General features: G+C 33.7%; 1 protein-coding gene across 7 annotated transcripts in view; it reads left to right on the plus strand.

Annotated features, from left to right (window-relative positions):
- Positions 1 to 18651, plus strand: part of LOC117103565 (kinesin-like protein KIF21B) — a 75808-nt gene that overhangs the window by 34122 nt on the left and 23035 nt on the right. For 6 of the 7 annotated variants that reach the window (XM_033244141.1, XM_033244138.1, XM_033244140.1 and 3 more), the window contains exons 6-21: positions 1528 to 1620; positions 1744 to 1869; positions 2657 to 2854; positions 3454 to 3569; positions 4866 to 5061; positions 6673 to 6865; positions 8754 to 8823; positions 9465 to 9599; positions 10293 to 10439; positions 10980 to 11155; positions 11283 to 11477; positions 12005 to 12016; positions 15107 to 15309; positions 15870 to 15977; positions 16656 to 16952; positions 18487 to 18646. In XM_033244141.1, coding sequence (XP_033100032.1) covers positions 1528 to 1620; positions 1744 to 1869; positions 2657 to 2854; positions 3454 to 3569; positions 4866 to 5061; positions 6673 to 6865; positions 8754 to 8823; positions 9465 to 9599; positions 10293 to 10439; positions 10980 to 11155; positions 11283 to 11477; positions 12005 to 12016; positions 15107 to 15309; positions 15870 to 15977; positions 16656 to 16952; positions 18487 to 18646 — 2425 coding nt within the window. The remainder of the gene's footprint in view (positions 1 to 1527; positions 1621 to 1743; positions 1870 to 2656; positions 2855 to 3453; positions 3570 to 4865; positions 5062 to 6672; positions 6866 to 8753; positions 8824 to 9464; positions 9600 to 10292; positions 10440 to 10979; positions 11156 to 11282; positions 11478 to 12004; positions 12017 to 15106; positions 15310 to 15869; positions 15978 to 16655; positions 16953 to 18486; positions 18647 to 18651) is intronic. The other variant, XM_033244139.1, reaches the window with a different exon arrangement.

Raw genomic sequence — 18651 nt, forward strand, 5'->3', positions numbered from 1 at the left:
AGGGAGTAAGTGTAGGTGATGTAGAATACTGTAATAGATGAATGCATTGTGAGGAGGAAGGGGGATAAGAAGAGAGGGAGTAAGTGTAGGTGATGTAGAATACTGTAATAGATGAATGCATTGTGAGGAGGAAGGGGGATAAGAAGAGAGGGAGTAAGTGTAGGTTATGTAGAATACTGTAATAGATGAATGCAATGTGAAGAAAGGGAAAGTGCAAGGTAGTAAGAATTATGCACATAAGTTTACACAATTTCAAGGTCATCTTGATGTTGTGTTATGGGGAAAGCACTGTAACACTTGGATTGAAGTGCTCAAAATAATCTTAACATCAATATTATGTTCAAAATGATATTTTTTGCAAAATAACTTCTCATCTGATATTTTTTCTGTAATTGATATAATTTTTTCACATTTCTCAGATACAAATTGTTGTGGATCTAGATGTCTTCATATGTTTTACCATTCAATAAGTACTTTTATTCCTGAAATTAATCTATTTTAACACAGATTATTAATACTACTTGACACAACTTGTAATTTAATTCCAGTTACAAATACTGTAGAAAGGTAATGAAAAGGAAAAAAAGGATAGAATATAAAAACAAGGGAGAATATGAAAAAAATAAATAAATAAAATGGAAAAGAAAGTATAGAAATTATGCATTACAAATTCAAATTTAAACAGATTATCTTCAGATGGAGAATATTACAGTGTATAAGTAAAAAGAAATAATACAAAATCAAAATATATAATAATATATGTATGATAAAAATATTGAGACTACTGTATGACTAAGAATGGAATAATAAATAATTTATGTTTTTATGTTTCTGTTTTTTCTTACTTATGTCTGTTTCTCTTTTTTATATATCCATATTTATACATTTATTTTATTGTTATCTATTCCGTAAGTAGCAGAACTGCCGCCGAGGTACCTGCGTGCACACAGTAGTGATGGCGACACTATCTCAAAATTGGGGGTGCGCACTCCCCCACCCCCTTCGCATTCTTTTGTCTTTGTTCCTTGTGGCTTCAAAAGCGCCTTGAGACAGTTTTCTGTTGAAGGCGCTATATAAATATATGACCATTGACCATTACCCGCTGTTGGGTGTGATATAAAATAAAATAAAAAAGTTAATAAAAATAATATTATGAGGCAGTTGATTCAGTGCCATAAGTTAAAAAAAAAAATATTAAGTACCGTCTGTATGGCGCAAGGAGGTATACTAATCAGTTGCAATATGTCTATTTTATTCGGACTGTTCAAGGTATCGTTGTCAACTAACATTATATAAACTACTATTCCAATGCAAATTCCTCTGTGTGTGTGTGTGTGTGTGTGTGTGTGTGACAGGATTATTAGCCATTTTTATTGAATTGTTATATATAGGTGGATTTCTTTTTATAAAATTATTCCACCCACTTAATCATTACCATGTTTTCATATTAATTTATTGCATTTTTATCATTCAAGTTATTTTGTTATATGTAATCTGTGTATATTTTCTGAATGTTTTTTTCAACAGAATAGAAAATCCCATATACGAATTCATGAAGACGCCACTGGTGGAATATACGTTGTAGGTGCTACCACACGCCCCGTAACCTCTGAACAGGACGTAAGATATTATTTGGATTTTGCAATGTACCATCCTAAAGCGTTCTCATCTCATCATACTATGCATTTTAAAATGTAGTTGTTTTGGTATTCATAATTTTCGCATTTATTATTTCACTTTCAGACACTGCAAGCACTACAGGCAGGGGCATTGTCAAGGACGACTGCATGTACAAACATGAATGCGCAAAGTTCACGATCTCACGCCATATTCACGCTACATGTGAAACAACAGAGACTTGTAAACGTGGTAAGTCAAACACTGTCATATAGTGCTCCAGGTTACAACTCAATACAAAAATTTTGTTTTGGAGAAAATAGAAGAGGAAACCAAGTGGACCACTGATTAGGCCTGAAAAAATTAATTGTGTGTTTGCCCTTCCTTTTTAAAATTACAAAAAGGGGCGGGTGGAAAAAAATTTTTTTTTTTCTTTCTAAGATACTCATCAAATGGAATGAAAATAACACAAAGAGGCCTAGAATGGCAATATCATACACCAGACAACAACTTTAGACTAGTTTGTAGGGCATCTGGCAAAAAATAAAGATATTTTTTTTGATTTGGAAAGAAAATCTAAAAAAAATTTGTTACTAAGTTTTTTTGTTAGGGGCAGGTGGTGGAGGGCAAACAAACTTTTTTTTTGGCCTTATATTATAATAATATAATATCATGCATACTCTATAAAGACTGACAATCTGTGATCAATATTTTTTAGAGCATTTAGAGTATTTTGATATTATATTCAAATTCACTGATATCAAATTTAGCACATTTATTTAACAGAATTCAGGATTTTGTACAATGAAACGACATCTGGTCCGTGGGCAAATTACGTATATATGTTACAGGTGATAATGATAATGTGCACAATGGCTAAATATAGAAGCCATTAAAAACATACCTTATGTCTGTGAAATCTGTATTAAATTCTATGCAGTTTTCAGTGTTTCATACATATAATTATTGAGTATAATTCATAGACTTTTCCTGCCATTTATACAACCTTATTTTCTTTTTAAAATTCCACTCAAAATAGAACAATAATGTTGAAAATGGAGAGGAAATTTCTCCAGCTGCACCGCAGACGGATTCACCCGATAATGTTGGACTTCATGAGTTTGAGACATTAACTGCTAAGTTCCATTTTGTGGATCTTGCGGGCTCTGAGAGGTTGAAACGAACAGGAGCAACGGGAGATCGAGCCAAGGAAGGAATATCAATTAATTGTGGATTAGTGAGTTTTGATGATCAAAACATGTTTGCTTTTATGTATTATATTTTTAGTTGTTGATGCCTAGATTAAGTTTGACTTAATACCTTATAACCAGTGTTTCCTACCCTATAAATGTTGCCCTTGGCCCTGTAAATGGTGGCTTCATACCGTGTAACCAGTGGTTCTTGGTCTTTAAGAAGTGGTTATAACCATATAACCCATGTTTCTTTGCCTTATAAACTGTGGTTCTAAACCTTACTATAATCTCTGGTTTTAGATTCTATACTAGTAGTTCCAGATATTGTAACCATGGTTTTAGGCCAATTAACCTGTGGTCCTAGTTCCTATAACCTTTGGTTTCAGATGACATAAACCAGACCAAAAGACCAGTTGGTATGTAGTGAAAAAAATCAAGGGTCATACCTATGGTTGAAATATAACATGAACAATTTTAAAGCCCTTCAATGATAAATATGCTCCATTGCTTTTTAATGTAGTCACATTTTGCTAACACAAACAAATATGATACTGTACATTTTGTAATAAAAATTAAGAAATATATTGTTTGGACATTGAATGGCTTGGTAAAACATTGAGTAATTTGTTTAACCTCTTTACAGCTTGCATTAGGGAATGTAATAAGTGCTCTTGGTGACAGGAGCAAGAAAGCAACTCATGTGCCGTACAGAGATTCCAAACTCACCAGATTATTACAAGACTCACTTGGTGGAAACAGGTTAGGTTATTAATCTTAGTTACATAACAGTTTTAATGAATGCATAAATGATATATTTATACTCAACTCCTTCCAAGAAAAATGATCCTGGAACTGTAATATAATACCAATTATAAGTCAATCCTGACGTCATCACTGCAACTCCCAATGTTATTTGCCTATCCCCACCGTCCGCTAATTTTTCAATTATTGGACGCTTGGCTTGATTTTTTTAGGTTTGTGTGCAAAAAAAAAATTTTCCCATCGTGAACCACGATAAAAATAGAATTGTAATTGAGAATTACTTTCGTAAAACAAGGTTATTTAGAACCTGAAGAAAGTTACTTTAAATTCAATATTATGAACAATTAAGCACTTCTTTGAATCAATAAACCCTCTCAACAAACAGAACATTTAATAAGAATATTCTAGACCTCTTTTAAAGACTAAAGGAACAAAATTAGATGTAGACCCGCCGAGGCGTCCTCCTACAACTACTTAGCCTAGGCCGTATAGCCTTGCGTAGTTATGAAATCATCCCAAGATTTTTACCTGTTTGCACCGACCAAACAATTTAGTGACAGTAACTGTATTCTCTCTCGAATGCTTTGAAAAATGTTTATTTCTTTGATGAATGAAAAATTACAAAGTTCTTTTAGCACAATACAAATTACAAAATAATCTAGGCCTAGTTATTCATCGTATCCATATAGTACTGCTGATGTGTAGTTTACGCTTAGGCGCTGCCTACTGCAGGAACACAAATCAGCATACGCCCACAGTATACTGATCATAACACTATAGCAACCGATGACTGGTACAACACAGTTGGTTATAAAAACTAACATTAAAAGACGGCGATTGACTTATAAAGCAATTAGTAGAGCATGCATCGTACACTAACGTACTTAGGTTAGATTTAATGCATTCAAAAATCTTTTCCGCTAAGACCCGCTTTTGGATATTTTTGTTAAGGTCCCACAACACTACAGTGTAAAAACATAAGCAAACATGTGCATTTGTGGGACAACGCGTGACACGCGCATATTCTTGTCCCTGTTCTGATTGGTTGGTTAAGTTTGATTGAAACTCTGGGAAGATCCCTTGCAGTAAAGTTACATTGTTTTTTTTTTGTTTTTTTTTATTATATTAATTAAACCATTAATCAGTTAATAAAAATATTTTTTTACATCAAGAACTTTTATCTAACTACAGTATTATGGTCAGTAATTTTGGCAGACTTTTACATGACATGTTGCAGTCCACACAGTGGGTTACTAAATCATGTTCATTTATGTATGATATAATGTTTTTCAGTCGAACACTGATGATAGCTTGTGTAAGTCCCTCTGATCCTGACTTTATGGAGACATTAAACACGTTACGATATGCCAACAGGGCACGTAACATTAAGAATAAAGTTGTGGCCAACCAAGACAAGACAAGTAGGCAGTTAGCGGCATTGCGGGCTGAGATTCGTATGCTTCAGGATGAGCTGATGGAGTACAAACAGGTTAGTATAAGATTATCAGTGGTCAGTTTATTTAAACCTAATTAAGGTATCAGTCCTCCTTAGCCATTTCCTAATTTTGGTAAGCTCTTATTTATAAGCAAAGTCGCAAGAGTCTCACAGAAATTAGGACGGCCTCACACACTCCTGCAACTGGACTCATTAAATCTGTATGTTTTTACTACTGTATTGCCCCTTTATTAGCATTTGTCTCACAGAAGTCAGTATTAATACGTGTCACCGTAAGCAACAAAACAAAATTAGATGTCGCATGCTAAAAAAGCTTGTTTGAACAGGTCTCCCAGAAATGACTTCTTCCAACTTGGGACACTTGTCATACTATTAATACTACACTTAAAACATAAATATCCTGAGTTATTTGTCATTGATTGGATGTGATGCCGAGCATTACCTCACTGTGTATTGCATACCATGCAATATAAAAAAAAATGTTCTAATGGAAAAATCTAGGATTGTGTAAATTGGCAGCTTGACCTCATAGGTTAGTTAATAGAGCACTGAACGATAATCAGAAGGTCTTGGGATCAATTCCTGATATGGACAGTGCATTTTTTTTATAACTACTACTCTGCAATAATGCAAGAATACTGGAATTTATACTACAGGTTATAACAGCACCAATGCAAATACAGTGTTTTTATTCTTGTCTGCTGATTAATAATATTCCAAATGCAAATTACGTGAATCATTACGACCGTGATTAAAAACAAGGCAGTAGTTAGCAGTAATTAATCCTTATCAGTTCTTACCATATGCTTATCTTTGAGCATCTGACCTTCAGTTTTGTCAGTTTTTCCCTTTGAAAGCTATAAATATTTATTTATTTATGATATGTGAAGGACTGTACAACACTATGTTCCATTGAAATTCTATTTATATGTAATAGATCCCTTAAAATGATATAATACTGATAGCTACAGTCAAATAGCCAAGCCTGAATCAAGAATTTCATAGATATTGCAGGCGTATGGGGTTTACTTCAGCTAGGCCTCACAAGCACTACATCCAAGCGCCTACACTATCCGTGGCCTTGACTTAATCGTAACTTCCGACAACTTTAAATTTCCCACAGATACAAAAATTATTGAAGGAGCCTGGAAAGTGGTCTATAATTAACTAGGCCTAATGAACAAGTTGCAATTGCTCCCCTTGGGAGATGCCAAGAAGGTCGTTGATTTGCACACATAGTTATCAGTTTCTACTCAACTAGCCAAGTTTGTTATTTTTTTTTGCAAATAGTTATTTTAGTCATTGACGATGCAATCTTCATTTTAAATCAATGTGACGTTCTTTCCTAATAAATAATAGTTGAATGCTACTTATGGATATTTTGTAGACAACAAACAAACATCGCTTTTACCAAACAAATATTAACACAAACTTTCAAAATCATAGTTTCCTGGTCATTTTTTTTTTTCGCTATTTAATGATTTAATAAAAATAAATTTAAAATAAATTTTAGTGCTAGTATACCAACCAAGTAAACTAAAGAAAAACTCAATAACACATTAGTAATTAAATACAATATATAATTTTGTTTAAATTACAAAAACATGACAAATAGATCAGTTACGAATTTGTTTATCATTTCAGGGTAAAAGACAATTAAATGCTGATGGTGTTGAAGAGATTAATGATTTGTTCCATGAAAATACAATGCTGCAAACGGAAATCAACAAATTGAGGGAACGTGTACGTGCCATGCAAGAGACCATTGATGCAATGAGTTCACGCATTGCTTTAATGATGGCGGACCAAGCAAGGTTTCAACTAAATAACATAACAAGTGAGTCAATATGACTATCATTGCTTTCCATACAAACCTAGGGCACATTCCATATATAAATATTGTTAATCAAAGATCCATTTCCGTGAACAACTATTTTTGCTTTCCATACAAGTGTCTTTAATCTTATCTACATTGTAAACTCTATTTTAAGACATAATTCAGAGTTATTTGGGAAGTAGATTTATGTAGTAAGGAATTTGTCTCAATTGCTGTCTGTAATTTCATTTTCATTTCTTTATTTATATATATTTATTTATTTCAACTTTATTTTTGATGACATGTACAATACAATAGCACTGACATGTACAATACAAAAGCACTGCTTTAATTTTGGTCCATATTTTCAATAAAGGTACAATAAATACAACAGTAAATACAAATGAAATATGAACAATATTTTAAAAATCATTACAAAAAATTAATCAATATGTAAGTTTATGATTATGCAAAAACATTTATAATATTCAGGTTTTAGTTTTGTTGGTTCCAGTTCACATATGCTTGATGATAATGAAAGGTACTTTTCCAATGGCATTGACATACTGTAAGTTTGTTGTGTAACTGACAGATGATTCGGACAAAAACAAACATATTTTTAGATTGGAAGGTGCAAGTCCCTAAAAGCATTTAAAAGCTAGGTTAATCATTGTTTTTACACTATCTACTATGGAAATTTAACCAGAGTTTTAAAGTTAAGTGGTAGTTAAGCTATAAAAGCAATAATCAAAGATAAGTAGAACCTGAGTTTTTAATTGGTTAAAACCATGCTCCAGAAAAACATTTTTTGATATGTTGTACAACTGTTTTTTCTGAGGCACAAAAACAGTGTTTGACAAACAACCCCGGAACAGTTAAAAAGGGCATTGGATTGGATGGAATTTATTCGGTGTAAACACCAAGGATAGCCCACGAAAGTCTAGAAGAAGACTTATTTCCAGTGGGGTCCTGATGGTGATTGGGCAGTACACCGGGAGACAATCCCCTACTCTTTTCCGAAGAGTGTACTGCGTTCGTTAACGTGCACATGGGCCATAAATGCACACAGGACCAACGGCTTAAACGTCTCATCTGAAAGACGGTGCGCTATTGTAACTTGCATTTAAGCCCTCCAGCTGAAACACAAGGAAAGACAGTGATGACAATTGAACTGGGGTCCTAGAGATCTCCACGGTTCAGCACACACACAGTGGCTACCACCAGATTAGCCGACTGAGCTAAGCTGCTCTCTCCCCTCCCCGTTTTAATTATTCAAGAAGATGTATCTCAGTAACCCTTCCCGAGTTTTCTTTTTGTGTCTTTAGTTGTATAACTTATCAAAAATTGTTTTTCTTCTGGAGCCCAGCTTTAATTTCTCTATTTGAGGTGCATGATGCTAGATATATGAGACCACTTTATCATTATGGTTATTTCTAGTAATCTGAGAGACAATATTTGAAACATTATGCACTATTCAATAAATTATATAGTTTGTCTCTGAGATGTATGGTTACAGGTGATTCTCATTAAAACAGTTATCTCCAGGATTATGTGTAATTCATTTTGAAATAAAAAATAAAACTCTAAAAATATTTAGTACTTTGAAGACTAGCTTATTTGACAGTACACTAGCTTTCGTGCACAGTGCACTTCTTCAGGTGAATGTCACACATCTTCAGGTGAATGTCACACACTCATCTGAAGAAGTGCACTGTGTGCAAGAAAGCTAGTGTACTGTCAGATGAACTAGTTTTTTAAAGTACTAAATGTTTTTTTGTGTTTTATTTTCTATTACATCAGACTAGTACGGCTCATCTATTTTCATTTTGAAATGTCATTGGGCGAGATGAACTCTATAGACATCATATTTGTACTTTATTCATTCTGTGATTTGTTTTCATATTTTTAGATTCAGAAGGAGAAGATGATGGAATAACGTCCATGATCCAAAACTATTTACAGGAAATTGAAGATTTGAGGTAATACAGTCAATTAATATTCTAGTGCTTAAATCTATTGATCAACCAAATACGTGTATTACTACTGCTTAAAAATGTACTGGTATAATGCTAACCACCGAACCACACTAATTTTGTTTTGTTTTTTATTTCTTCATTTAGTCCAATAAATTAACTAAATATAAATCTTTTTATATTAAATAATATTTTTTAAGATATACTATATCAGGTGAAAAACGTAAAATTCATTCAACAAATTTTAATTGGTCTTAAAATGATCAAGAAGCTTTTGATAAGACACAGATGGAACCATTTCAATTCCTACTCATTTACAAACCTTTTTTTCATGAAATTCTTTAATTGATTTGCTTATGGGATTTTCAAATCAATATAGGAATTCTATTTAATTTATATGTCTATTATCTGCCAGGAAGTATTTTCTTATTCTTATTTTTAATTTATAGCTAATAACTTAACTAGCTTTTTAAATGTTTTTATGTCATCACAGTATATCACATAAACTTAACTTAAAAATACACAGTATAAAAAACAAGATCAATTGATCAATGATTATTAAGTGAAAAAGAGACACAAATAGTAAATAAACAACCAATCGTGTGCCAAGACTTCATAATCAAATTATATTATTTTGTTTTGCATAGGGCAAAGCTAATTCAAAGTGAGACAATGATGACAAACATGAAGAGGCGGGCTGATTCCTCCCTTTCACATTCAACTAAGTCACCTTCCAGACTTTCCACGGCATGGTCGATGCACCCACACGTCTCAGACTCCCGGTAAAACTTAAATTGTTTTAAATTATTTCAGGCCTGCTGATTATTACACTACAAAGTTATGAAATGCTACTCAGGCAGCTCAGTAATAAGGTTTTTGACTCCTGCTGCTGGGAACCTAGGTTCAAGCAGTGGCGGCTCTAGTGAGGGCTAAGCTGTCTGACGGGGGACTTGAGATCGTATGCCCGAGCTGGTGGAAGGGGTTAAGGGAGGGTTGCCCCTCCCAAGTGAGATTCAACCTGGATGACCGGAAATGGCATTCTCAGACTGTGACAGACATGTGTTGGTTTGGTGTGGGCCTTTTTATATATTTTTTATGGTCTGACTGCCCGACAAACTTTGTCCGATGGGGGGGGGGGGCTTGACCTGTCTGGTGGGAGACTTAAACCCCCCATTCCCCCCACTCGTGCCGCCACTGGTTTCAAGACCCAGCTAGGAAGTGTAAACGCTCAGCAGTAATATCCCCAGCCTTCTATCACCTCATTTCTAGTTGTTAGCTGTCCTCATGTCCCTAATTATTTGAATTTACCGTTCCTGTTGTGTGTCATGAAGGCTCACTTACCTAACTAAATCTTAATTTTACTTCTATCTTTAATCATTGCAACCATTACATACACCAAATGTTTTTAATTGATTCCTTTGATTTCCTTTTTTATTTGTCTTATTGAAATTTTGAGGATTTATATTTTATTTTAGGCATGAGTATAATGATCCATTAGATTGTAGTGTACAGCAAGTGATAGCGGTGGCCAGGAAACAGTTAGAACATGACCAAGAAAAACTGCGCCAAGTTGAAGAGGCTAGCAGCCATCAAAAGCAAAGGCACCTCAGCGGTAGTCATGGGTAAAATATATTTACTATTCAAGAAAAAAATCATAATTATAAAGCAGTTAACATGTTTTCTGCCAAGGATGAAGGTTCAGGGGAGGACCCAGAAGAAATTATTTAAAAATAACTACTGTATATTTGATCCTGTTTCACAACAGTTGATGGAAATGATTTTCATTATGGTAGCGCCCTTTATGCCTTCGTGTATGGGATGGAACTAGGAAAAAGGGCTGAAGCAGCTCTCACAGCTAGGTTTTTTTTTACATACAATCTTTAAAAAGTTTGGTAGGTTGGTAGTATGGAAACTTGTAGTGAACAATTTTAGCAACTCAGAGAGAACTTATACTAAATCAGTAGCTCTGAACACGTGGAGGTAATTTCGAACCTGTTCAAAATATAGACTGTAGAAAAAATTTGTTGAAGGTTTCCAACAATGAGCATGCCTCTTGTTTGCTGTGAATTACCTGTAAGTTTTCCAAGTTAACTACAATTTTGCTGTATAACAAAGCCAAGTATCAATATCAAAATGCTATACAGGCTGTTCACAAATTTCAGGCATTCTGATGCAGAACCTCTGGAAGCAGAAATGGAGGTCACAAATGATGTTGCCCTGCATCAAACAGGAGAAGACGAGGAGAATGATGAAGATGATGCAAAAGAGATGAGTGGAGACTCTGATTTAGATGAGGATGAGGATGAAGATGACGATGAAGAAGATGAACAGGAGCAAGGTATCTTGTAATGCATGTGATGGAATTGGATTTAGTTATTTACTTTATGCAAACATATATAAACACACAATGTGCTATATATAAATTGTAGTTTTTAAAAATGAAATATATCTTGTCTCTTGTCTAGCTGAAGTAAAATTGCAGGAAGACCTGGCCGAGATTGCGTGCGAGATCACCGTAAAGCAGAAACTAATCGAAGAATTAGAAATGAGTCAACGAAGATTGCACACGCTTAAGGTTCAGTATGAGGAGAAGCTTAACACTTTGTTAGACCGAATAAAAGAAACTGAGAAAGAACGGGATGATGTCTTAACTAATCTAGGTAAGTCCCACATACTTCCATCTAGTGAATAATTATATTATGGCACAATTGTTTGTATTGATGGTACTTGTTTCTATACATCATATATTGCTAATATTAGGATGCAGTTGTTAAATCTTGGTGAATGATTACTCGCATAAAAACTGGCTATTGCCATTGTTCCCATAATTTCAACATCAGAACTATAGAAAATTACCTGCATTCACACGTACACACTTTTATCAATGTTTTCAGGAATTAGTATTAAAAGAAAACCTAGTTTATATTATTATATGATTCATGATTTTAATGGCATTGGCTAAATACCTACCAACTTATTTAAATACATTGATATGCATGTTTTATTGAATTCTAGGAATTTGTATTTTATTATAACATTGCTATGTTCTATGTATAAATAAAATATATAGAATTGGTACTTGTAATAGTTTTCTTGTCTTTAAACTTTATCTTCTAAATATTTTTCTCTACACATTTATCTATATATCACTGTTATAATCTCAAACTTATTTATATTTTATTTGAAGTGAAAAAGAAAGGTAATATAATGTTCTGAAGCTTAATTTGAACACTAGTTGTTGTCTTGTCTTGGTAGCATGTAGTCTATATCTTTTGGTGATTTTTCTAGGGCTAACAAGAGATAGAGATAATGTATCTTTTCTCTTGACAGTCTGCCTAGCTCTGCTTGTAACATTTCCTCCCCCACCTACTTCTGTTATTCTCACCCTCTCATTGATTAGAAAAATAGGGCGAATGCTTGCCATACCAGCTTCACGTTTTATGCTGCATAAGACTTCTGGTCTCTGTAATACAACTTGTGGGGCGTGTTTGACTCCCTGGTCTGTGTTTCAAGACAGATCCTGTGGGCGACCGACCTCGGTGAGAAATGGGCCAGTTTTGACTGCTTTCTGTCTGGTTCTTATCATACCTGGTCCCTAACAATGCAGTATAGCTCTTCGGATCATCAGGGTGCACAAACTACTGTACCATGACAGGTTTGCAGCCATATCTTGGAAGTAGATATAGGGAGTATGAATAAACTAGGTTTAAGGCCTGTTTACACTTTGATGATAACAATCAACGATAAAAAGTTAAAAAGGCAACATTAAAATGGTTGTGTGGCCACATTTTAGAAGGCAACATCTAATCTCATTATTGGTTGCTGTTGCATCACACTAAACACATATAGATATGTTTCAAGCAAGGAAAGTTGTCATCAACATTGTTTTTGAAGTAGTATATTCATCTAGTAAATTAAATTTGTATTTTTTTAAAAGATTTTTTTTCATCCATATAGTTACTTGCCAATTTCAAATATTGATTACTTTGAGCATGTTTAAGCATCATAGGCATATTTCATCATTCACATTTGTCATTGTACTGTACCAGTGGTGTGTTTCCTTCCTTTTTCCATACATGCTCATATATGTTTTTTATTCATTTGTTTTTCTTTAATCTACACTATGTAGATTCTTAAAAAAATAGTAGATATTTTTTAAAATTATAGCTTTTACTAGGTAAATGTTTTGTAATAATGAAATTTAATGGACTTACTGTATTAGAATATTTCTTTAAATACTGAAGACTAATACATTTTGAGTGTATCAATAATATTTAATTAAGTTAAAGAAAATTAAATAACAATATAGCCGTTTCTGTGTGGATATTTAAATAGTGGAAAGTAAACCTGTTTTAAAAACATAGTCAATTAGCCCTGTATCTTAATTGTGTATTTATAGACACCAATGATTATTGCTGTACTTACTATACTAGAATATTTCTTTAAATACTGAAAGCTAATACATTTTGAGTGTATCAATAAATTGGATATCATTCACATCTATTCTTATATTTAATTAAGTTAAAGAAAATTAAACAACAATATAGCTGTTTTTGTGTGGATATTTAAATAGTGGAAAATTAACCTGTTTTAAAAACCTGGTCAATTTTATAGTCCTGTATCCTAATTGTGTATTTGCAGACACCAATGATTATTCAAATTTTAAACATGTTTATCTGGAGCAAATTAACATAGTGATATCACCTAAAATCACCTGACAAAAAATTTCCCATATTTCTACCATATAAAACCAACTTTTTTTCTCATTTTTATTCACAACTTGCACTTTTCTCTTCACTTTATTGCTTCTCTGTGTCTATTTGCATTTATAAGGGACTATTGTGGAATTTAAGTAGGCAGATTGAGTGTCTGTATGGACACTATACTGCCTTATTCCTCCGTATGTCATTTATTTCTTATTAACTAATTACCCGAGACCCTGCTAAGGTTTCTGTTGTGTATGCCAGGGTTGATGTATAAGGGACTATTGTGGAATTTAAGTCGGCAGATTGAGTGTCTGTATGGACACTATACTCTGCCTTATTCCTCCGTATGTCGTTTATTTCTTATTGACTTATTACCTGAGAACCTGCTAAGGTTTCTGTCGTGTATGCCAGGGTTGATGTATAGTTACTCAATGGAAATTTTATATATTTATTTATTTTGATTTATTTTTTGGATTAAGCATCAACAGGAATGGAGTTGAGCTGTGGCTTGGTGGTTAATGTGCTTGCCCTCTACTTCAACTCCCCTTCTTAATGGAAATAAATTTGTTGTTTATTATATACAGTATTGCATTTTTATCTTTTTTTTTTTTTTATAAAGCGAAGACCTTAACTTTGTTCACACCATCATGTTTAATGTGACATATCTCAGATTTGTCCTGAAAATGGCATGATGATGTCATATCACAACGATAGGAAAGACACAGGTATTTGTTACTTAAAACATATAGTGTGAACAGGGGTTAAATTTATGCATCATCATAATTTATTCCATCCTGTGAGTGGAGTGACACTGTTGAAAGTGAATAACATTTAAAAAATACTTAATTTAAAGCCCCATTCCCGGCAAAATTTCACTAAAAACTGACTTTTTTTTAGAATACAGACTATTTCTCATAAAATATTACCGTACCATTTTCTCGACGAATTCATCGTTACTAGGCAAATTCAGAGGTTGTAGATCGCATCCACTGGAATACTCTCGCTTTTATGTATACTTTATACAGTCAATAAAGTGCGCCCTCTCTAGTGAGATTAGTTTTTGTACTTCGCATCTCGCACAATGCGGTCGTTCGGTTAGGCTGAGATATGTTTGTTTAAGTGTCAAAATCTCAGTCAGAATCAGTTTTTTAACAAATTTGAAATAATTTGTCGGCCGTTTTTATGTGTGATAACAGAACCTAAATAGAGGTAAGGCTAGGCCTAGCCTAGCAGCGTTGGGTAGGCTAATGTTTTCGGCGCCTACGATATTTCTTCTCACGACCTGTCGCAAAATCAAATATGAAAATTCATCCGCATTTATTTTTTGTGTATAACACAAAAAAAATCAAATTTCAGTCTTATTTTACATTTTTTTCATTCTTAGGAATGTCTAAATTCAGTTAAACTAGCAATTCCGTATTATATTTATAAATCTTTATAACATTATACAAAAATTAGATTTTTTTTAAAAATTGAAATTTTGCCGGGAATGGGGCTTTAATTTAATTTTTAAAAATTTGATTAAGAATTTTTATTGTTAAATTGAATGATATTTTGAAAGTAAAAAGTATATTTTTTGATAGGATCAATGACGGAATCAAGAACTCAAGAGAAAGCAGCAAAGATTAAAGCAGAGTATGAAATTAAGTTAAAGAAGTTAGCAAAAGAGAAAGACCGCCTTTTGAAAGGACAGAAGGAACACTCTAGGCTCCTTAGAAACAAAACTCAATATGAAAAGCAAATGCGAAGTTTGCAAACAGATTTAGCTGAAATGAAGAAATTGAAGGTTGGAACAATATTCCGAATTCTAAATAAGTTTAAATCATGATTTTTTTATTACTTTTTTTGCTTTGATGTCTTAATATCTTCTTTGTTTTAGGAGTAGAAGTACTGTAGGGATATTTTTGGTGTGAATCACACTAAGGATAACTCACTTAGTCCAAAGACTTATTTCCAGTGGGATCCTTCTGGTGGTGATTGGGCAGTACACCGGGAGACAATCTCCTACTCTTTTCCGCAGAGTGTACTATGCTTTAAAGTGCACATGGGCCTTAATGCATACCAGACCAATGGCTTAAACCTCTCATCTGAAAGACGGGGTGTTATCATAACTTGCATTTTAGCGCTCCATCTGAAACACAAGAGCAGCGATGAGAATTGAACCAGGGACCTAGAGATTTCCACTGTTCAGTGCACACACAGTGACTTCCACCAGTTTAGCTGACTGAGCTAATCCGCTCTCTTTACTTGCTTTATTTATTTGCTTAATATTTTATGATTATATTTTATTATGATATATACATACGACAAAGTCTTTATATTATTTGTAATTTTTTTTATTCACAGGTTAAACTTATGAAACAAATCCGGGAAGAGCAGCAGAACAGCCGATTACGGGAAGGCAAATCAAATCGAGAAATTCAGCAACTTAAAAAAAGTGAAAGGAAGAAAGAAGTAATGATATATAAAAATTGGCCTTAATCCTGCTAACTGCCTTCCTTGCCTTCTCTGTCACTGCTATTTTCAATGTCATCAAAAGTTTGATTGTCTCCATCCTTGCAGTCTTCTACTTCTGTCTTTTGTTTCTTCTTCATCTCATGCTCACTACTATAATTATCACTGGATTCCTCAACCTAATTGTTGTCATCAGTTTCGTTCTTACAATCCTGACCACTATTACGAACATCATTACATTTTTCATTATTCAAATCATCTTTCTCATCATTGTCATTATTATCATGATCATCAATATGATCATCAGTGCCATCATTGTCATCAGCCATACTATGTGCTTCACCACTGCCAAATTTATACTCACAGACATTCCATTGGTGTACACAGTGCTAGTTTCTTACAATACCCTATTCTCCATTATGTGTCATCTCCTCTTTTAATCCTCCTTGCAGCCATTTTCACATTATTTCTTGTCCCTGTCTTTCTCTGCTCTTTTACACAAGGACAACCTGTTTCTTCACACACTATTACTTATTACCTTAATTTTTGTTATTATCATCGCTATCAAGTTATTTTGTTGGTAAATGTAATTCACAGATTTACAATTAAATATAAATATATTCAACATGAGAGTCAAGCAGATTGTAATTTTCAAATTTTAATTTATCATACAATTAGAATCTAATAAAGAATCTAGAAGCCAAAGCAAGGACGAGGGAGATAGTTCTTAAGCGTAGACAGGAAGAACTTTCAATGCTGCGGAAGCAAAAGAGGCCGATGTCTGATAAGGCTGCAGGACGTTTACGTACTGCAAGAACTGTTAGTGCTCAAAATGGAAAAGTCAGTGGCATGGACTCGAAAGAGAGCACTAAGCTACCAGTGAGTATGTCAGGTCCACGAAGACATACAAGGAAAGGCACCAGCCAGTACTCATCGAAAGTGGCACGTACAAAATGGCAGAACGTTGAGAGGAAGGTATGATAAGAAAATCAATAATGTTTGTTTTTTTTATCAACTATATATTGTTGAAGCTCTATAAAAATATTAGCACCTGAATATAACAGGAGATTGTTTTAATAAGAAATAACAAAAAACAAAGCGTGTTTTTTTCTGTGAACACTAATCCTTCATCGTGCAGTGGGTATTCCCACAATTCGTAGGAGTTTCGCAGAAATCATCATGGTCTTCCTCAATCCCACAAGCAAGCAAAAATCTTCTACAAATGAATTTATCTCTCTCAAATTTTAAATGTTTGCATGTTTTTACTGCTGTGTTATTGTTTCCCTGAAGTTAGGCGAGACTTTTTTCATATCTTGTTTAGGGAACCCTCCGCCCACCAATAATGAAAATTTCAAATAAAAATATAATTTTATTTTTGGCCAAATAGTGCACCCGATATTCAGAAAGAAGTTTTTCTTTATTTTTATTACGCCCACCGCTTGAAATCTACAAAAATAAGATATGTATATTTCTTTCTAATTATATAAATTTGTGTATCGTTCATCACATGCAGCAAAATACAATAACCCTGGTATTCTTAAAACAAATTTTAGCCGTAGTTCGAGCTAACTTAAAAATTTTGTCATTTTGTATTCTTAAAACAAACTTTGACTAGCACTACGACTAAATCATGCGAACATGGACTAAAATTATACCTCCTCAGGCCGATTTTTTTAGTCAGCCTAGGGTCAGGCTAAATCGCCAATTTGAAATATTTACCCCACTAAAAACGTTATTTTATAACTTACGATAAAGTGAAATGAATGAAGACAATTGTATAAATAGATCTGATGTATCTCCAGTGTGTTCAAGAAAAGAAACATTACTTTTAACTTCCAGAAGGCGAAATTACATGTTTTGCTAGCCACATGCAGCAGTTCCTGATTTCATGAAATCCCATCGCGATGCGGTCATGTAGCTTCACCGTAACCGCCACCCTTGCTAGACCTCAACAATAATAATTCTCCAAAAAAAGCAAATTTTAAATGACAGTTCAAATTCTCTATCGTTAGATGTTAATGACTAATATTGTAGTTATTATTATAGAATACTAGTTAGGCATATAATGTTCTATTATGAATTATGAGGAAATATGTTTTTGAAAGACAGACGGCAGTTTAATATTCATCCGTGTTATAATACCGGATCTGAAACTTCGTCTGCTATTAAAATTAGCTCTTTTTATTGGTTAGTTTGATAGTTGTTGCTTGCCAGCCGTCTTCCGCTGAACTACAACTAGGACTTGATTTAGTCGTAGTTAGAACTTTAACTACGTTGTTTGTGAATACAAATTGAAGTTGAAGTTGCAACTAAGACTAAATGAAGTTCTAGTTTGAAGTTCGACTAAAGTTGGTTTTAAGAATACGGATGTAAGAGGTGTTATGAAGGCTTGGTAAGCCTTATTATTGGAAGAATTCCAAGAGATCATACCAGTTAGTCCCTCAGGTCTGTTGCTCTAAAAGCAAATCAGAGAAAGTCTCACTCTATCTCCTCCTTCTTTTCATAATAGATAAGTAACGTTGTGACCCGTAAACAGACTGTGAGCCACATGGAAAGTGACATGGAGAGATTTTTACGTCACCGTCAGAAACTGGACAAGAAGTTGGACAAGTACACTACTAAGCGAGATGACGCTGTCAGAGATGGTAAAGATCCCAAAGAAGTTCAAGGTAAG

Source organism: Anneissia japonica, unplaced genomic scaffold (genome assembly GCF_011630105.1).
Source record: "Anneissia japonica isolate Jap-2015-1 unplaced genomic scaffold, ASM1163010v1 scaffold6792_len961167_cov158, whole genome shotgun sequence".
NCBI lineage: Eukaryota > Metazoa > Echinodermata > Crinoidea > Comatulida > Comatulidae > Anneissia > Anneissia japonica.